This window comes from Pongo pygmaeus, chromosome 1 (genome assembly GCF_028885625.2).
Source record: "Pongo pygmaeus isolate AG05252 chromosome 1, NHGRI_mPonPyg2-v2.0_pri, whole genome shotgun sequence".
Lineage (NCBI taxonomy): Eukaryota > Metazoa > Chordata > Mammalia > Primates > Hominidae > Pongo > Pongo pygmaeus.
The window spans coordinates 122,100,287-122,118,536 of NC_072373.2; the positions used below are offsets into that span (position 1 = coordinate 122,100,287).

Sequence of the window (18,250 nt, forward strand, 5' to 3'; positions counted from 1 at the left end):
AACCATTGGAGGGATGTAGGCAAAGGAGAAACATGGTCTGTCTTTAAAGTTTTAATAGGATTATTCTAGTTTCTGTATTATAAAAAAAAAAACATGAAAAAGAGATGACAAGGTAGGCACAGGAAGACCAGTTAGGCCCATACAGCAATCAAGGTAAGAGATGATAGTGGCCTGGAACAGCACATAGCCATATAGGTGACTATATTTATATTTTGAGGGTGATCCAAAAGGATGTTATGACACATCAGATGTGATGTATAATAGTAATAGAAGACCTAAGAATAATTCTAAGGTTTTTGCCCTGAGCAACTGGGAGTTTGGAAGGTTTTGTTTTGTGTTGAGGGCTCCAATAGAGCCTAAAGTCTAATCATAGCATTCTCAATCCAAAATGAATCATTTCCATATCTCTACATAATTTCTGTCTGTGTCTATCTCTTCACTAATTTCTAAGCTCCTGTGATGTCAGAGCCTGTACCTATTCATTATATCTCCTATGATATCTTAGCAGTCTTTGGCACATTAGCAATATAATAAATGTGTGCCAAATATTTTTTAAATATAGATTTAGAATTAACATCTTGATAAACCATATGCATATAAATAATCTGAAATCCCTAGGCAGTTTTCCATAGCAATAAGAAAGACCTTATACTTACTTTGTTTTCTTGTTAATGGCTTTATATGTTTATACTCTGTAGCATTGAATACTAAGTAGTAGTTTATTTTTTTACAGTAATCTTAGACATTAGTTTTCCTTGTTACAGCTTTGGATTTTGGGTTAACAGAAATTTGTCTACTTACCAGATGTCAGCATTCAATTAAATGAAATTAATCTAAATTATTCCTAGTTTTTTTTCAGTGACAATATATAAAATATACAATAAGCACTAAACAATAGGGTTTTAGGTCATTTTGTTTGGGAGAGATTGGGGAGCAGATAGTTGATACTCTGTCTATGAATTTTGCAGGGCATCTAAAACGATATGCCTGAGTTCTAAAATAAAACCAGGGTAAGGATCACAAATTTAAATTAAGCATTCATTAAATTCTCAGCATGTTCTCTGGTGTTAGGCCATCTGTAGACAATCTTGGCAAAAAGAACCTCCTAGACTGCTCATCAAAGCATCCCACTTAGGAGTACAGTTCTTCAGCAAAACATCTAGGGCCACTGCTAGGCAGCAAACGCAAGTGGTCAGTGTTGACAGTACCATTGGCCCAATCTTCTCATATTCTTACTAACAACTTTTTGTTACCTAAGTGAGTGAGAACACATGTGCTTGTTACAACTAAAAACTGAGTGTTAAGGAATGTCTATCCCAGAGAATACTTAGCAAGTAACTTAGGGTAATGTTCTCTGATACATGTAAAGGATAATTGTTAGTTCAAAAATACTTAGGATTTGATAACTAATACCTGAAGGAAGAGTGTCGATTAGGTTGGTTTCCAATGTGTAAAAATTTCAAATATTACTGAAAACTGAGTAAATTTTCATCTGCTCATGAACATTAATAGCACGATCAAGGCAGAACATAATACTTTAAAGCAATCCTTAGCCTTGGCAACAAAAGTGTAGGCATCAAATATCCAGTCACTAGTACTTTTTTATCCTGCCATAAACACTGTGTTCATTTTCTTTTTAATTGGCATTCTTCTGTGTTTTGCGGTGTTATCTTCTCAGTCAGGTCTCAGAACTGAATTATAACCCCTAATGATTTGCCAGTCAGTTATTATGGCTATGCTGATAACTTCTATTCCAAGTTTATTTATTTAACAGATAACTTCTATTTATATTAGGTAATGTTAGTACTTCAGGTTTTGCTTAACTTGGAAAACTTGATAAATAATATTTGACTGTGCTCTTAATAGTTCCTAACTGGAAACATTAAGTCACTAAATTGTGAGCCACTGAGTCATTTGCTAATAATGCCCCATGAGTGTTAGCTCAATTGAGAGCCAGGTGTCATACACATGCAAAATAACCAGATACCTACCTAAGTGTGATGGTCTCTCTAAGCAAGGTGTCCTTCCTTGTGTATGCTAATATGGAGTTGAAAGTGTTTGTAAAAGGGGGAAAGTTAGGCCCTTAAACGAAGCATCCAGTTTGCAAATGATTACCTATTGAAAAAGGTCGCAGTATCGGTGTAATATTATCTAAGTGGATGCTAATATGCATAAAAGAGTTCTCTTTCAAGAAGCTTCCAGAATAACATGATGCAGGTAATTTATCTATAATGTTAGGCAGTGAATGAAGAGTCCAGGAGATGATAACCACCTCAACGTTCCCATTTAAATGTCACTGGGCTCTTTTTAATTCTATTCCAGGACATGCACCTACCAATAATTTTTACTTTAGAAGTTTCTTGGTGTGGTGGGAGGAGTTTGATGATGAAACCATGCATCTGTACATATAGAAACACGTGGATATATTATCAGTATGGATGGAAATATATTTTACAGGTTAAATCGTTCTAAAAATATTTTTATCAAATACCTTATTCTGATATTGCTTACATCTGGGTTTAAATCCATACTCTCCTGGAGAAACATGTTATCTTTTACTCTTGTCTCAGTAGGTGCCAGGCATTCAAATGCTGTTTTTCCAGCTCAAAGGAATTAAGGACCCAAAGGCATTTACCATTGATATATAGGAAGAGTGGCGACAATAAGTCACGCTACAGTGTGTAGAAAAGTAGAAAGCATCCCTACCAATCCTTAAAATGTGTGGCTGAGAGCTATACACTGGGTGGCAGGAGAAACTGATTAACCTTTTACTCCTAAGAAGATTCCTCAGGCATAGAGTATGGTTAATGCCGTGAGACATACAGTATTTAATAGGTGTTCAGCATCTCAGAAAAAAAAAATAATTATTGTAGGAATATCAATGATAGATGGTGGCGCTCAGGAAGCCTGCGGAATAGAACCCAAATATGTTTCGCTTTCTTTCCTTTGTGTTTTGCTGGCCTTTGTTGGAAGTCTTATGGAGCAGTTTAAGTGAGCAGAAGATGAGCTAAAGGAATGGAAGGAGGAGACATAAGGAACTTGCAGAATTAAATACTCTACCGAGATACTTGTCCACTCAGCAGCTTCAGTTGCTTAGTACTGGACCTGATCCTGTGGAGGAAGCAGAAGCAATATAAGAACTGGCCCCTGCCCTCCAGAATCGCCATCTAATTGGGGTTACAACACAGAACGTACAGTAATTAAATATCAGAGCCATGAAGTGCCATGATGCAAATGCCTACCAGAGGGCTAGGAAAGGTCAAAGAAGGGACCAGAGTGTTGTTTGGATTGTCAGGGAAGGCTCCTGGGAGGGGTCTGGGCTGGACTTTTGAGACAGGGAAGTTAAGGTCAGCAGAGGCCAAGGAAGGAGCAGCATTCCAGAATGAGCAGATATTTGGAGCTGGAAATGCAGCTGAGGGCTTCAGGAGGTAGTAGGAAGCTGGTCTGGGTAAAGCGAACACATGTGGAAATGTATGCAGATTTCATTAGAGAGACAAGAGTGGCCAGATTATGAACCGTCATGGAATTCAGGCCAAGGGTTTGGATTTCATAATTTAGCAAATAGCATGATGGACTCTACGTGAAAGGTGAGTTGCTGTGAGGCAGTATTTAGAACAGAAAAGAAAGAAAGCCAGAAGCAAGAAGACCATTTGGCTGGCAGTTTTCTGAGGGTAGGAATGATATAGATACCTGAATTGGGATGGTGCAGCTGAGAATTACTGAAAGATTAACTTCATATTGCAGAGGAAGAAAGCACTTTACTTAGAAAGGGGACAAGGAGGGCTGAACGATGTACTAACTTTGCAAGGCTAGTTCACAGAGAGAACAGGAGAGTTCTTGCATGGGGGAAACATGGGAGTTTGAGCTAGATTACAGGGAAGAAGATGAGGAATTTAGTTTCAGGCACATTAAATCAGACATAAAAGCTAGTCTTCGTAGCAGTGTCATGAAAACATTTGAAGCCATAGACTGCAATTCAGGTGAGAAGCCAAACCATATCGAAGAATCTCCTGCATTCATCAGGGAAAAACATTAGTTTAAGTGAAGACAGCAGCGGGGCCAAAGCCTAACTGTGAGGGCTAACTACTGTTTGGATGGAATTATAATATTTTAGATAAGATTTAAGAGGATTCTAATTCTAGCTACTTGATAGGAATGCAAATGATGATAAGGCTTTTAGAGTTAGATAAGAGACAGGGCTAGCACCCTGATATTCTGTAATTGAAACAGAGTTTCAAGTCCTTTGGTGAAGCATTACCCATATTCCTTCAGGAATAGTAGATATTTTAAGATTACAGATAGGTTATCTTATCTAATTTATCTACCTATGGTTGAAATTATTTAATTTGCATTTAACTGTTTTCACTGGCTTATCATTTCTCTCTTCTAGAGCTAACTTATCTCTTGTTATATTCCAGACTTTTGGTGTAAATTACCTTCATTGAAAATTTTGGATAAATATGGTGTTTTATTTCTTTATGGATAAAATAGTCCCAGAGAGAGAGACACAAGGATGGACACTTAGAAAACAGTCCCAGCTACTCGGGAGGCTGAGGCAGGAGAATGGCGTGAACCCGGGAGGCGGAGCTTGCAGTGAGCCGAGATCGCGTAACTGCGAAACTCCGTCTCAAAAAAAAAAAAAAAAAAAAAAGAAAGAAAGAAAACAGTCCAAGGAGAGAATTCTAATGCCTGACAGAAGTAATGTTTGGAATGAGGGCTTCTAACTGAAGTTTTCACAGACATAGGATAGAAATCTTAGCACCAGATTTTCTGCCAATAATAGAGTTAGATGTGTGTCATTTGCTCATTAAAATGGAGGTGGCATCCTGTCCTCTAACAGTATATCATGATCTCAAGAAAATGAAAATGTACCATTTCTACTGTGTGGCTGAAAATGATTTGGGCTGATTATAAAAATTAGTTGTAATGGCGTGTATCAGTATACTTAAAAATAAAAAATGTACTGCAGAATGTGCAATGGAATAGAAAAGGACTTTGATTATCAACAAGAGTATACTTCATAGTAGGTGAAAAGTAAACATGAGGCCATTCATGAGAAAAGTCTGTCATGAATGCATCAGTGTGTATATGAGGGCTCCAAGGCCATTGATTCTAAGAATAACTAAACTCCCTTCAATTCCCTTGGCCAGTCTGCTTGGGTGGTGTCTCGGAATATCCTTAATAAGTCTCTGCTATCCACAGATATCCCTAGGACCCTTTCATGACAAGAATATTAACTTTGGAAGAATTCCGTGGCTGTCAAGTCAAGCAGTTACCTGAACAGAGGCAGAATATATTGGAAGACGATGTGAACTCATTCCCAGTTGTCTTATCTCACTTTTACCTCATCCTTGGCTGTAGAAAACTTTTTGTCACAGTTCAGATTAGGCCATGGTACAAGTAACAGCAACCCAAAAACCTTAAATAGGCTTCAAGAAGATAGTTATTTCTCTTTCCCAAAAAATCCTAGAAATACTCCAGGGCTGGAGGGGCAGGGCTGGTCATCTCTGTTCCAGGAAATCTTTAGCGATCCAGGTTCCTTCAGGCTTATGCTCCACCAAGGGGAGGTTTTCCTCCTCATGAACCAAGATAGTAGCTTTCACATTCCAGACAGCAGGATAGAATGAAGAGCCAAAAAGAAAGGCAAAGGCGTGTGTCCACTGTATTGTTAGGAAAGGTCCCAGAAGCTGTCTCATGACACTTTTGTTTATATTCCATTGGCCAGAACATGGTTGTACGGCTATACTGAACTGCAAGGGAAGCTGAGAAATGTAGCCTTCTCTCTAGGCAAACATAGCCCAATGCATAATCTAAGACATGAAAGAAGGGGAGAACAAATACTGGGAGGAAGTATACAACCACACCTTCCTTTTCCATTGCAGTGGCACCGTGGTATCAGCAGGTCAAGTTATATAGCTGCCTGCGGAGGTGCCTGAAGCAGAGTGGCAGTTGCAGAGTAGTGCAGCAGTCATTAAGAGCAGGTACCCTGGAGTCACATCACTTAGGTTTGATTCCAGATTTTTCTCATATGTAAAGGGGAAATAATGTTAGTACCTTCCTCTTAGAGTTGTGACGATTAAGTGAAATACTGAGTATGGCACTTTCAGCATGGTATCTAAGACTTCAAAACCATTTGATAAATGTGATTAGCTCTTATATTAAAAGTAAAATGAAAAGTTTTAGAGCATCCATAGACATGTAACTTTTCTGTACATCTGGATATGTATTTATTTTTTTCCAGCTATAAGAGTCAGAGTGGTTTTCATTTCTAATTGCACTTTTCTCCTTTTGAAAATAAGCTGGCATGTGCATGCTTGGCTGGGAGGATGGAGGTGGTTTCTAACAAATTGTATGAATGATTTTCTTGAATTTTCCATGGGTTCTGCATGTTTCATTGATACCATCTTACAGGCTTTTCTTTATAATAGTTTTGATGTGAAGGATTACTTTACGGTAAGCATCTACAGGATACCCCTTTCCACTGATGTAACAAAGTGGAAATTGGGCACCACATCAAAAGGATGAGGCCATTCTTGGCCATCCTTGGATGGATGGGGTTCAAAGATGGCAATGTGGAGTGGGTATTCTCTGTGTTTGCCTATAAAAGGATAGACAGCTCTGAATTGCAAAATACTGTTGTCTATCAAAATGTAAAAGTTTGGCTTGTTCTTCATTTAGAAATGGTGATAGGAAAGAAGTGGGTAAAAATGATTGTGTTGAGATATTTTTGCCAATACCTAAATGCTCTTTTGCTTCTCTCTTTTTCTTTCTTTCTCGAAGCCCCCTCTTTGTTCTGTGGCTTTTCTTTTGTAACTCCTCCAGACTACAGCTTTGTTCCCCCTTCTTCCACTCCTTTCTGGTCAGGTACTGCTTTACTACTTTTATTTGTCTCTTCAACTTGCTTCTGCTTGCAAATAAAATATTTGAGTTCCATGTATGGCTTCTCATATGGATACATCTCCTCACAGACAATCCCTCGAGTTCCATTACCACCATGCACTTTACTCTTCTCTGTCATAAAGTCACCGTTCATCATGACATTTCACTCCTCTGGTGTTTGTGTGTGTGCTCATGCCATGAGACATTCTATAATTTATCTGTTGGGGAGAGTTTGCAGAGGGATGGGGCTGAAAGTATAAAGGGGGATGAAAAGCTATAAAATCATTATTTTTCTTGAAGACCAGAAAGTTTAGTTGAAAAAAGCCAATGTTTATGTATTTTCATGAAGAAAATAAATAGAAATAAAATCCCAACTTTGTTTTCAAATATAAAAGTAAAATTCAGTACACATTACTTGAAAAGATGACTGGCGCCCATGAATTCTGCAGTTCTTCAGTTTGTGCGTGGGCATTTTGGTCTTGATTTCTGTCATTACCCAGAGTTTGATGGCTATTAACATGACATTTAGGGTATACATTAGATAAAGTCTGTTTTCTGACAGATTTTTAAAAATTAACCTGCATATCGCAATAAAAATCATAGAATTTAAAAGTAGAAAAAACTTAGAAGTCATCTAATACAAATATTTCATTTCATAGATGAGAAAAAATGTGGCCTCAAGGGGTTAGACCTATGCAAGGTCACCACACAGTTAAGTTGATGATTGGGTTTTTCCATCACAGGGGTGTTTTTATGTGCACCAAATCTAACAGTAGTGCCCCAATAATGGGACAGTTTTCAGTGAGAAAGCTATTAAAGTGGTTTGTGTCCTGAACAGTAAAATAAATGACCTATTTTTTACTCCCTTTACAGTTCTGAAATCTACAGTATTGCCATTCATTTATCTCATGATGGACACCTGGAGTCTAAAAAAATTTCTGTCATTACAAAGCCATGAATAATAGGTCAGAGATCCCTGTGGCCAAGTGGGCAGGCTCTTCCAGGGTAACACAGGTCGTAACTTCTGCTGCCTGAGCCCTGGGAACTGTTAAAAATACAGATGGTTGGTGTTTCCCATTTGTCTCTTTTTCTTACACTTAAGTTCCTTTACCATTTAAGATTTATAAAGTTTCACCAACCTCCGATGAGTGATTCTCAGAATCACTGAACATATAATTGAAAACACTTTATAACCCCAAAGAGCAACAGGTAGAGAAGTTAATATAAAATGTGCCATGAAACACTAGAGACTAACAAACATGAACCACTGGAATGGAGTTTTCTTTTCAGAACAGGGCCAGCAGGGCCAGGGAGAAAGTTAGCTCTTTTCCTGCCATCAAATATTAAACACACACACACGCACGTGCTCGCGCGCGCACACACACAGACACACACACATACAGAGAGAGAGAGAGAGAGAGAGGAAGAAACTCAACTCTGAACACAGGAGATTAATACCCTGACATCTTATTTTTGATTAGATACATCAGTAAAGTTTTTCTGTAAGGCAGTATTTGTTTCAAAGAAAGAAAATATAGATGGTATTTGTGTGTTCCTTCTGTGAGACCTGATTCACACCTCTTCACATAGGTGAATTATATAGAAAACAATAACTAAATTTATCCCCAAATAGTTTTAACACAGAAAGCTTTGTTAGGGAAGAAAGTGCCACTTAACCAGAAGTGATAACATAGGATTGACAGGAGACTGACATCAGAGCAAAATATTTCGTTGTTTTGAGTGTTAGTTAAAGCAGTTACTGGATAAAAACATAAAGCTTCACCTTGGAGGTGCTGGTTAGATTACTGGGCCATCAATAGGAAGTTTATGATGAAATTATTTTAGAATCTGTCTCCTTAGATACTTAGATATTAACGAATTTTTTAAATTTGTTTTTTGTTTTGTTTCATTTTTATAAAAACTAGTCCTTACTTTGAAGTTCTTATGAAGAATGGAAAAACAGGACAATGGTTCTTTAAACTTATGAAGCGAATTTGCCTGCACCTGATTGAATTGAAACAGCAATTCTGCTGCTTTCAAGCTCCTCTGCCATTATCGCTGGTCTGTAATGAAATCACGACTGTGCATTTGATAGCATCAATAACATTCATCTGATTAGGTTGTTATGGTTGTTAACGAACTGCAAACCTACTCTCATTCCTTGTCATCTCTTGACAGTGTTAAGTCCAAAAGTGCTGGGCATTGCCATCGCTCGGTATGACTTCTGTGCAAGAGATATGAGAGAGTTGTCCTTGTTGAAAGGAGATGTGGTGAAGATTTACACAAAGATGAGTGCAAATGGCTGGTGGAGAGGAGAAGTAAACGGCAGGGTAAGTTGGCCCTCTCGATGTGCTGGTGCATGTGAAAGAAGGGGACTGAGCAGTTGTTTGCACCCATTGTGGCACCAGGGAGAAGCCTCTATACTGTATTACAGCTTTCAGCCCACAGGCCTCTGCCCTCTGGAAACTGGTGCTGTATTTTGCTGATACCAGGGACTCACTGAAAATATCTGAAATGAATATGATAGTGACATAAATAAAATTCACCTGGGCAAGTGGGACAGCTTGCTGCTTGGAAAAGAGTCGAGGAGCATTTCAGTTCTTTTTAGACCCTGAGCCATAGAGCTAAACTTTCTGTGTATTGCAAAATATCTATAAAAACTGCTGATGTAAATTGGAAAGAATGGGACATAGTACCTCTGTCTTTTCATCCTGTTCTACAGCAGAAATAGGAATCATTATGCAGCAGAGCCCCCCTGTATTATACTTAATTTACATATTTATTTGTGTGCTAGTGGATTAGAACACTGTTTATTTTATTCCTCCGTTTTGATCATTTACTCTATTAGGCTTCTAAGAGCAGTTAAACCAATCTTCTCACCTACAATGGGCATACAACCCCAGTTTAATTGGGGTGTTATGAAAACAAAATGCTCTGTTTGTAGAATCCTTTGAAGTGTCAGATACAAAGTCATGTTGCTATGTTGGTTGCTTTTCTTTTTTAGGTGGGATGGTTTCCATCCACGTATGTGGAAGAGGATGAATAAATTCAAATCCAGCATTGCACCCTGCACGAAAAATTTCAGAGAAGGGATAAATAGAAGCCTGCACAGCATCGTGAATTAACTGAAGTGTTTAAAAAGCTGCATTTCTGGCTGTTCAACATCCTCCCTCCTTAGCCCCTCCTAAGTCTTAATGCTGAGATTTCTAAAGATGCTGGTACTGACAGATTAATGGCTTGCCTAGAGCTGTGCAAGAAACAGCCTGCCAGTCTGTCATTGTCAGAGACCAGGGCAAAACCAAGAGCTGTTCTTCCCAGAAGAGCCCTGCAAACACATTGGTTCATGCTTCCCTTTACTTCATCTGGTCAGATACCATGAATGCCAGTCATCAGTAAATCTTAACACACTTTTGCTTTATTCTCACGTGCCATTCACCAGATTATTTGATGGTACAAAGAAGCAGAAGTGTAATTTTCCTTTTCCCAAGCATGAAGAAAAATTGGAGTTCTGCCATTTGAGCAGCTTACTGGAAAGATCCAGCCTTACTTGTCTTAAATTGTCCAACAAGGTGACTCATTGCCCGGCAAACACTTTTACCCTCAGATGTTAGTCATGATATTATAAAATATGAGGCCAATGCTCAGGTTTGCATCATAAGTGAGCTATCCCTGAAGGGTTTTAATTACTCATTTGGTGTCCTGATTATATTTGCAAACTTCTTTATAAAAGGTGAAAAAAGCACATAAAAGAGAGTGTGTCTTCATATTAAACCTTCACAACCTTCATGATTTCATAGGATTATTTTGGAAATATAGTACTTGACTTTATGAAAGGATCTGGGCTAGGTATATTAGGGGTGGTTGCCAGTAATCTGAATAAGCTGGCATTGTTTACAGAAACAGATCAAGGGCTATAATTTATGTCATTTTATAGCAGCAGTATCTATTAATACATGCCTTTTCCTCCCATCCACCTCCCCCGCACACACAAAAAGATGACCTGGGACATGACTTTTTTATTCCCACATTTTCTTGGAGCACAAACAACTTTGTTGAGGATTTTGGAAGGAAAGCACAACTGGGCCCTTTATTCATTTCTGGGACAGAAAGAGGGTCAGGGGACTTTTGTGGGCCTCCAGCTTCTCTCAGAGTTTCCCCCTGTGCAGCCCATCCTGGGAGTGTATCAACTGGAGGGAAGATGGGTCTTGCAGTGCATTTGTTTTGCCCAGTCATCACTCTTTTTTGTGAGGAGCCTAAATACATTTTTCCTGGGGTCCAGAGTCCCCATTCAAGGCAGTCAAGTTAAGACACTAATTTGGCCCTTTCCTGATGGAAATATTTCCTCCATAGCAGAAGTTGTGTTCTGATAAGATTCAGAGAGAGTTTCACGTTGGGAAAAAAAAGAAGCATTAACTCAGTAGAACTGAACCAGGGGCATTAAGTTCTGAAATTTTTAATCATCTCTGAAATGAAGCAGGTGTAGCCTGCCCTCTCATCAGTCCATTTGGGTGCCAGAACTCAAGGTTCAGTGGACACATCCCCCTGTTAGAGACCCTCATGGGCTAGGACTTTTCATCTAGGATAGATTCAAGACCTTTACCTCAGAATTATGTAAACTGTGATTGTGTTTTAGAAAAATTATTATTTGCTAAAACCATTTAAGTCTTTGTATATGTGTAAATGATCACAAAAATGTATTTTATAAAATGTTCTGTACAGTAAAGTTACACCTCAAAGTGTACTCTTGGAATGGATTCTTTCCTATAAAGTCTTATCTGCGACTCTGTCTCGGGAATGTTTTGTCTGTTGCCGTCAGCCGAACTTTGTTATGGAGGGAGCAGCCTCACACAAGCAGAAACACTCCTGTGGATGGTATTGTAGCATGTATTGTTTATTTTAGTCAATAGACCCTCTCCTTATAAATGGTGTTTAGTCTTCCTGTTGCATTTCATGGGCCTGGGGGTTTCCTAGCAGAGGATATTGGAGCCCCTTTTTGTGACATTACCAATTACATCTTTGTCTACGTTTAATACTTTGTATTGGAAAATTTAAATGCTGCGAATTTGTGTAGAGTTCTAATACCAAAGACAGAAGTAAATGTGTTCCATATACTTTGTCTTGCCTGTATGCAGCCCTTGTGTAATATGGTGAATTAGAGTGGTATTTCACTTTGTATTATTTTGTAAATATGTCAATATAATAAATAGTGACTAAATTGATTTCTAAGAGTTGGAGTCTTTTTATTGAATGATCTCTGTATTAGTCAGGGTTCCCCTGAAAATGGATGGCACTGGATTGTCGGGCCTGTACCCGGCCATCGCCAGCAGTCCAGAGTGAACAGAAGCAGTGTATGTGTGGGGGTCACCACCCTCCCCGCCCGCCAGCCCCATGGACGCTACGCGTCTGGTAGGAGGGCCGCTGTGGTGAGTCTTGGAGCCCAGGGCTGGGCCCGGGCGGAGCCACCGCAAGTGCAGATCTTGGTGGTAGTAGCACATATTCTAACGAGAACTTCAAAGGCCGAAGTGGAGAAGGGTTCCATGTGGACAGCAGTTGAACATGGGTCAGTCGGTCCTGAGAAATAGGCAAGCGCCATTGTGAATGGACAGGCGACGGCCTCCGTTGCCCTCAGCCAATCGAAAGGGAGTCCGGTTCAGATACCCGAATCCGGATTGGCGGAGATGGACACCGCCAAGCGTCCAGCACAGTAATGCGAAGGATCCCAGAGAAGCCGCTGGAAGCCCCTGGGAGAGTTCTTTTCTCCTTGTGAAGGGCAGGGCGCCCTGGAATTGGGTTCTCCTGGAGAGAGGGGTCCGCGCCTTGGAAAGCGTGGCGGTTCCAGCGGCATCTGGTGAGCTCTGGCTGGCCCTTGAAAGTGCGGGGGAGAGGGTGTAAATCTTGCGCCGGGCTGTACCCATATCCGCAGCATTCCTCCCTCTGGAACTAAGACCTCTAGGCCAGCAGAACAGAATGCCGCGGGAACAGGAAGCAAAAATTTTGCTGGTGGATCACTTAGGGTGATGGTGAGTGGTGCCACTTCCACTTCCACCCCCGATTCCTGGACCTGTGAATCCTGGCTATGGGAGAAACAGTACCATACATCGGACACTGATTCAGAGCATACATGGCCTTCTAAAGAATTTTGTCCCATCCCTGCAAAGTATTGTCACCTAGTTGGCATCGTAATTGTGACTTTAAAAGGCCATTCCACCTTTCTATCAATCCAGCTGCTTCAGGATGATGGTGAATTCCATGAGCATGAGCCCACTGCTACACTTCTTTAGCCTTAAAGTGAGTGCCTTGGACAGAGGCAATGCTGTGTGGAATATCATGACGGTGGATAAGGCATTCTGTGAGTCCGCGGATGGTAGTCTTGGCAGAAGCATTGCATACAGGATAGGCAAACCCATATCTGAAGTAATTGTATATTCCAGTGAGGACAAACTTCTGCCTTTTCCATGATGGAAGAGGTCCAATATAATCAACCTGCCACCGGGTAGCTGCCTGATCACCCCAAGGAATGGTGCCATATCGAGGGCTCAGTGTTGGTCTCTGCTGCTGGCAAATTGGGCACTCAACACTGGCTGTAGCCAGGTCAGCCTTGGTGAGTGGAAGTCCATGTTGCTGAGCCCATGTGTAACCTCCATCCCTGCCACCATGGCCACTTTGTTCATGGGCCCATTGAGCGATGACAGGAGTGGCTGGAGAAGGAGGCTGAGTGGTGTCCACAGAATGGTACTAGCCAGTTGATTATTAAAATCCTCCTCTGCTGAGGTCACCCATTGGTGAGCACTCACATGGGATACAAATATCTTCACAGTTTTTGGCCACTCAGGCCCATCCACATACCTCTTCCCCAGATTTCTTTGTCACCAATTTTCCAATCATGCTTCTTCCAAGCCCCTGACCAGCCAGCCAAACCATGGGCTACAGCCCACATATCAGTATATAATCACACAACCAGGTGCACTGATTGAAGTTCTGCCCACTGGGAATATTTCTCTTCAGCGCTGTCCTTCAGGGATGTCTTGGAAAGGGGCTGTAGTGCTGCAGCTGTCCACTTTGGGTGATGCCTGCATATCATGAAGAACCATCTGTGAACCAGGCCCTAGTCTTCTCTCCTCTGTCAATTCATCATAGAGAACTCCTTATGCGGCCATTGGTGCAGGCTAGGGAAGAGAAAGCAGGGTGGCAGGAGTGGAGACCGTGGGCATTTGAGCCACTTCCTCATGTAACTTACTTGGCCTTCAGGACCTGCTCGAGCCCAATCACGTATATAGCGCTTTCATTTGATGATGGAATGCTGCTGTGCATGACCCACTTTATGGCTAGATGGGTCGGAAAGTGCCCAGTTCATGATAGGCAGTTCAGGTCGCATGGTGACTTGATGACCCATAGTCAAACATTCAGTTTCCACCAAAGCCCAGTAACAACCCCAGAGCTGTCTCTCAAAAGGAGAGTAGTTATCTGCAGAAAATGGCAGGGCCTTGTTCCAAAATCCTAGAGGCCTCCACTGTGATTCACCTATGGGGGTCTGCCAAAGGCTCCAGACAGCATCCCTATCTGCCACTGACACCACAAGCACGATTGGATCTGCTGGGTCATATGGCCCAAGTGGCAGAGCAGCTTGCACAGCAGCCTGGACCTGTTCTGGACCCCACTCAAAACTGGCAGCCTTTCGGGTCACTTGATAATTGGGCAGGACTCATATACCCAAATGAGGAATGTGTTGCCTCCAAAAGCCAAATAGGCCCACTAGGCATTGTGCCTCTTTCTTGGTTGTAGGAGGGGCCAAATGCAGCAACTTATCCTTTACCTTAGAAGGACAATCTTGACTGGCCCCACAATCCCATAACTCACATATACCAGCCCCATAATTAACATGGGGATTAAGCCCTAATTTTGTTTAGGTTTAGCTCAGGATTGCTGCCTAAGTTATGAACAGTGAACTACAAGGTAAACTCAATAGTTGCCAATAACATTCATTGGCATGCTTACCATGTGCCATGTTCTGTTCTAAGTGCTTTATTTGCACTAACTTACAACAACCCCCAAAGGTAGAACCCCATAATATTTTCATTTGCACATGAGGAAACTGAGGTACATCAAGAGGTTACAACTTTCCCAAAGTCACACAGCTGCTAAGTGTCAGAGCTGAATTCTGACTTGGGTGGTCTGGCTCCAGAGTCCGTATAACCACTACCCTATCCTGCCATACTTTGTAGAGCAAGAGAAAGATTTCGTACATTTTTAAACTTACGTAACCAAGAAGAAACTATTTGATACTAAACGGTGGTTTGAACAATGGAAGGTTAACACAGAATTCAGAAATATGCCACTATTCCTGCCATCTAAAAGAAAACCCAAAAAAGATATTGCCTAGAGAGATTGGTATCAGATTGAGTTTTCGTTTCTACTTCGATTCACTCTTGCACTAGAAAATGGTTGCTAATCCAGAGAGGCTTGGAGTCAAGTTTCTCTTGGTGGAGCAGGCCAGCTGATAATCCACAGTGATGGAGTCTGTCTGAGGGAGAGGGTGGAATCACTTCATTACTTCTAAGGACCAGGAAAGGCCATGGAGGTAGCTTCTGCTTGACTTCACCATCACAACCTTGCTACAAAGACAAAATTCCTGCTATTTTCATTACGATACAGTGGGTTATACAGCCCTGAATCCATTATTTGAGGAGCCAACTCCATTGGTATCTTTATCACTTCTCTTTGACATATTAACATTATGTGACTGTTAGACCTTGTATCAGTTCATCACCATCCTCACCACTGCCAATTGTACTCACCGTTGCCCCCTTTATTTGCTAGTTAACATGGGAACACAGCTTTGTAACAAGTATTTTGTCTTCCACCAAATGAGTGAAGTAAAATATGCGCTGGTAGTTAGTTTTTTGTTGTTTGTTTGTTTTGAGACAGAGTTTTGCTCTTGTCGCCCAGGCTGGAGTGCAATGGTGTGATCTCCACTCACTGCAGCCTCCACCTCCTGGGTCCAGGCAATTCTCCTGCCTCTGCCTCCCAAGTAGCTGTGATTACAGGCACCCACCATCACACCCAGCAAATTTTTGTATTTTTTTAGTAGAGACGGGGTTTCACCATGTTTGCCAGGCTGGTCTCGAACTCCTGACCTCAGGTGATCCACCCACCTTGGCCTCCCAAAGTGCTGGGATTATGGGTGTGAGCCACCATGCCCAGCCACTGGTAGTTAGTTTTGAGGCATCTTGCTTTGTTCTACTTAATCTGACAGCTGTACAGAAGAGTGAAAAGGTATGGCCCTATAAGTCAGACTGACTGTCTCGGTTTATATCTCATCCCTACCATGCAGAACCTCCACCAATCAGTACCACAACACCTACTTCATAGAATGGTTGTGTGACACAACTGAGATCATCCATATAAAGTGGAACAGTGGCTGGCATATACAAAGCCATATTTGTCATTATCATCCTTGTTGTGATTGTCAGATGGATTTGCTGACAAGTTTGGATAGTTGCCATCTTAATATTTGAATTTCTTTAGCATAAGTTAGGCTCATTTATTGGATTAAGGAGAAAAACTCTGCAGATTCTAAATTAGCCTCTCTAGGATGGGAATTAAACTATTTGTTCATAGGAAGAAGGAGGGTTTTAGCATCAGTCAGACGGGTTCAAACCCCAACCCTGCCACTAACTTTTAGGAGCATCCACTACCTCTTCTGTAATAAAGGAATCATTAAAAGTGCCTGAGAGAGCTGTTGTGAAGAATAAATGATAACATATGAAAAAGGTCCCTAGTACAGAGCCTCACACATAGTAGGTATGCAAGAAATATTGGTTTCCCTCCCTTTATGAAAGATAAGATACTCAGATATCAAATTATGTACTTGCTGCCTTTATTTTGAATATTATTGAGAGTCCATGCTTTGTTTTTTACATATAGTTTAATTTTCTGTGCTTAAATTATTGACAGAGTAGAAGGTGTACATGTTCAGGAAGATTAATATGCAAACCTACAAACAATCTCAGAAGTTGAATTTAACAGCTCTACATTATTTTGACTAGGAAAATGGAATTTTTACTCAGCTCATAATCATTTAGACTGAGTCCATTAGTCACTTCATTTTTCACTGAAACTAGTTTGCTGTGATTGGTTGGACTCTGATTAGAAATGTTATGCACCCACATCTGGTCTGGCACCTTGTTCTAAGTAATAAGGTGGTTTGGAAGCCACCTTATTTTAAGTAATGAACAAGTCCCAGAAAGGATATCATAAAGGAATTCTGTCTCTCGTTCGGTGCCATTGATTAAACCAGATCAAGGGAAACAGTGACAGAAAACAAACTCCTTTTGAAGGACTCTAGACACTGGCTGTCAAAGTCCCTGAATTTCTAGGCACAATGCAACTACAAATGATGACCCAGGCACATGGCCAGATGGGAAGAGTCCTCAGTGCAGAAACACAGTGTACACAAAAGTCACTTCACACCCTGTCCTCTAACGGATGTTGCCGTCCATGTTGAGAGTCCTGAATAGGAGGGAAGGTGGACTCCAGAAGAGCCAATGTGTCCAATTCATGATCTGGCTTGCCCAAGGTCATGCAGATAGAAAATACTGTCAAGGTAAAGACTAAAACATGGGTGTCTCAGCTCTAAGTCAAATAAATGCTGTCTCTATTCCTCTGTCATACATCAGTACTCAGGACCCTCTGACTCCAGAATTATTTCCTCCATTCTTAAGGCCTTTCTTCTGGGAATCATTCTGGGTGACTGCTGGGATCCTAGATCAGGTAAGATTATGACTGAGTCACAATCCTTGCACCTCTTGCTGTCAACCTGTCTTGATGACTTTGAAACATGTCAATAACAGTAATGACTCGGGAGTCTGATCAGTAAATGCTTGTGGATTTTCCTATTTATTTATTTATTTACTTATTTATTTATTTTTTGCTCTAAGTTCCGGGATACGTGTACAGAACGTTCAGGTTTGTTACATGTGCCACGTATGGTTTGCTGCACCTATCAACCTGCTACCTAGACATGGATGAAACTTGTGGATTTTCTAGTGATCCAAATGACCTCTCTACAGAAAGTGATTTTTTTTTCCAACGATAATTTATAATCCATCTCCTTTTCTCTTTTGGCTGTTCTTTTTTTGTACTGGTATCTGCCAGACAGTATGCTAGGTATTTGTCTTATATTATCTCATTTATCTCATATAATCCTTCTGAGAATTCATTACAGACTAACATCATCCCATCTTTTAATCATGAAAAATCTTGTCCTAGTTTAGTAAATCTTCTACACTTGGGTTGTTTTTTAAGGCTATTTGACATGTTTAACTAATCTATATGATCTGTCTTTTTGTCTAAAAAGCAGTATAGAATAGTG

General features: G+C 40.7%; 1 protein-coding gene across 2 annotated transcripts in view; it reads left to right on the forward strand.

Moving 5' to 3' along the window:
• The window catches only part of VAV3 (vav guanine nucleotide exchange factor 3), a 399,285-nt gene extending 387,187 nt beyond the window's left edge, over window positions 1-12,098 (forward strand). For both annotated transcript variants that reach the window (XM_054494867.1, XM_054494871.2), the window contains 2 exons: window positions 9,058-9,209; window positions 9,884-12,098. In XM_054494867.1, the coding sequence (XP_054350842.1) occupies window positions 9,058-9,209; window positions 9,884-9,925 (194 nt within the window). In that variant the 3' untranslated portion in view covers window positions 9,926-12,098. The remainder of the gene's footprint in view (window positions 1-9,057; window positions 9,210-9,883) is intronic.
• The last annotated feature ends 6,152 nt before the right edge of the window (window positions 12,099-18,250 follow it).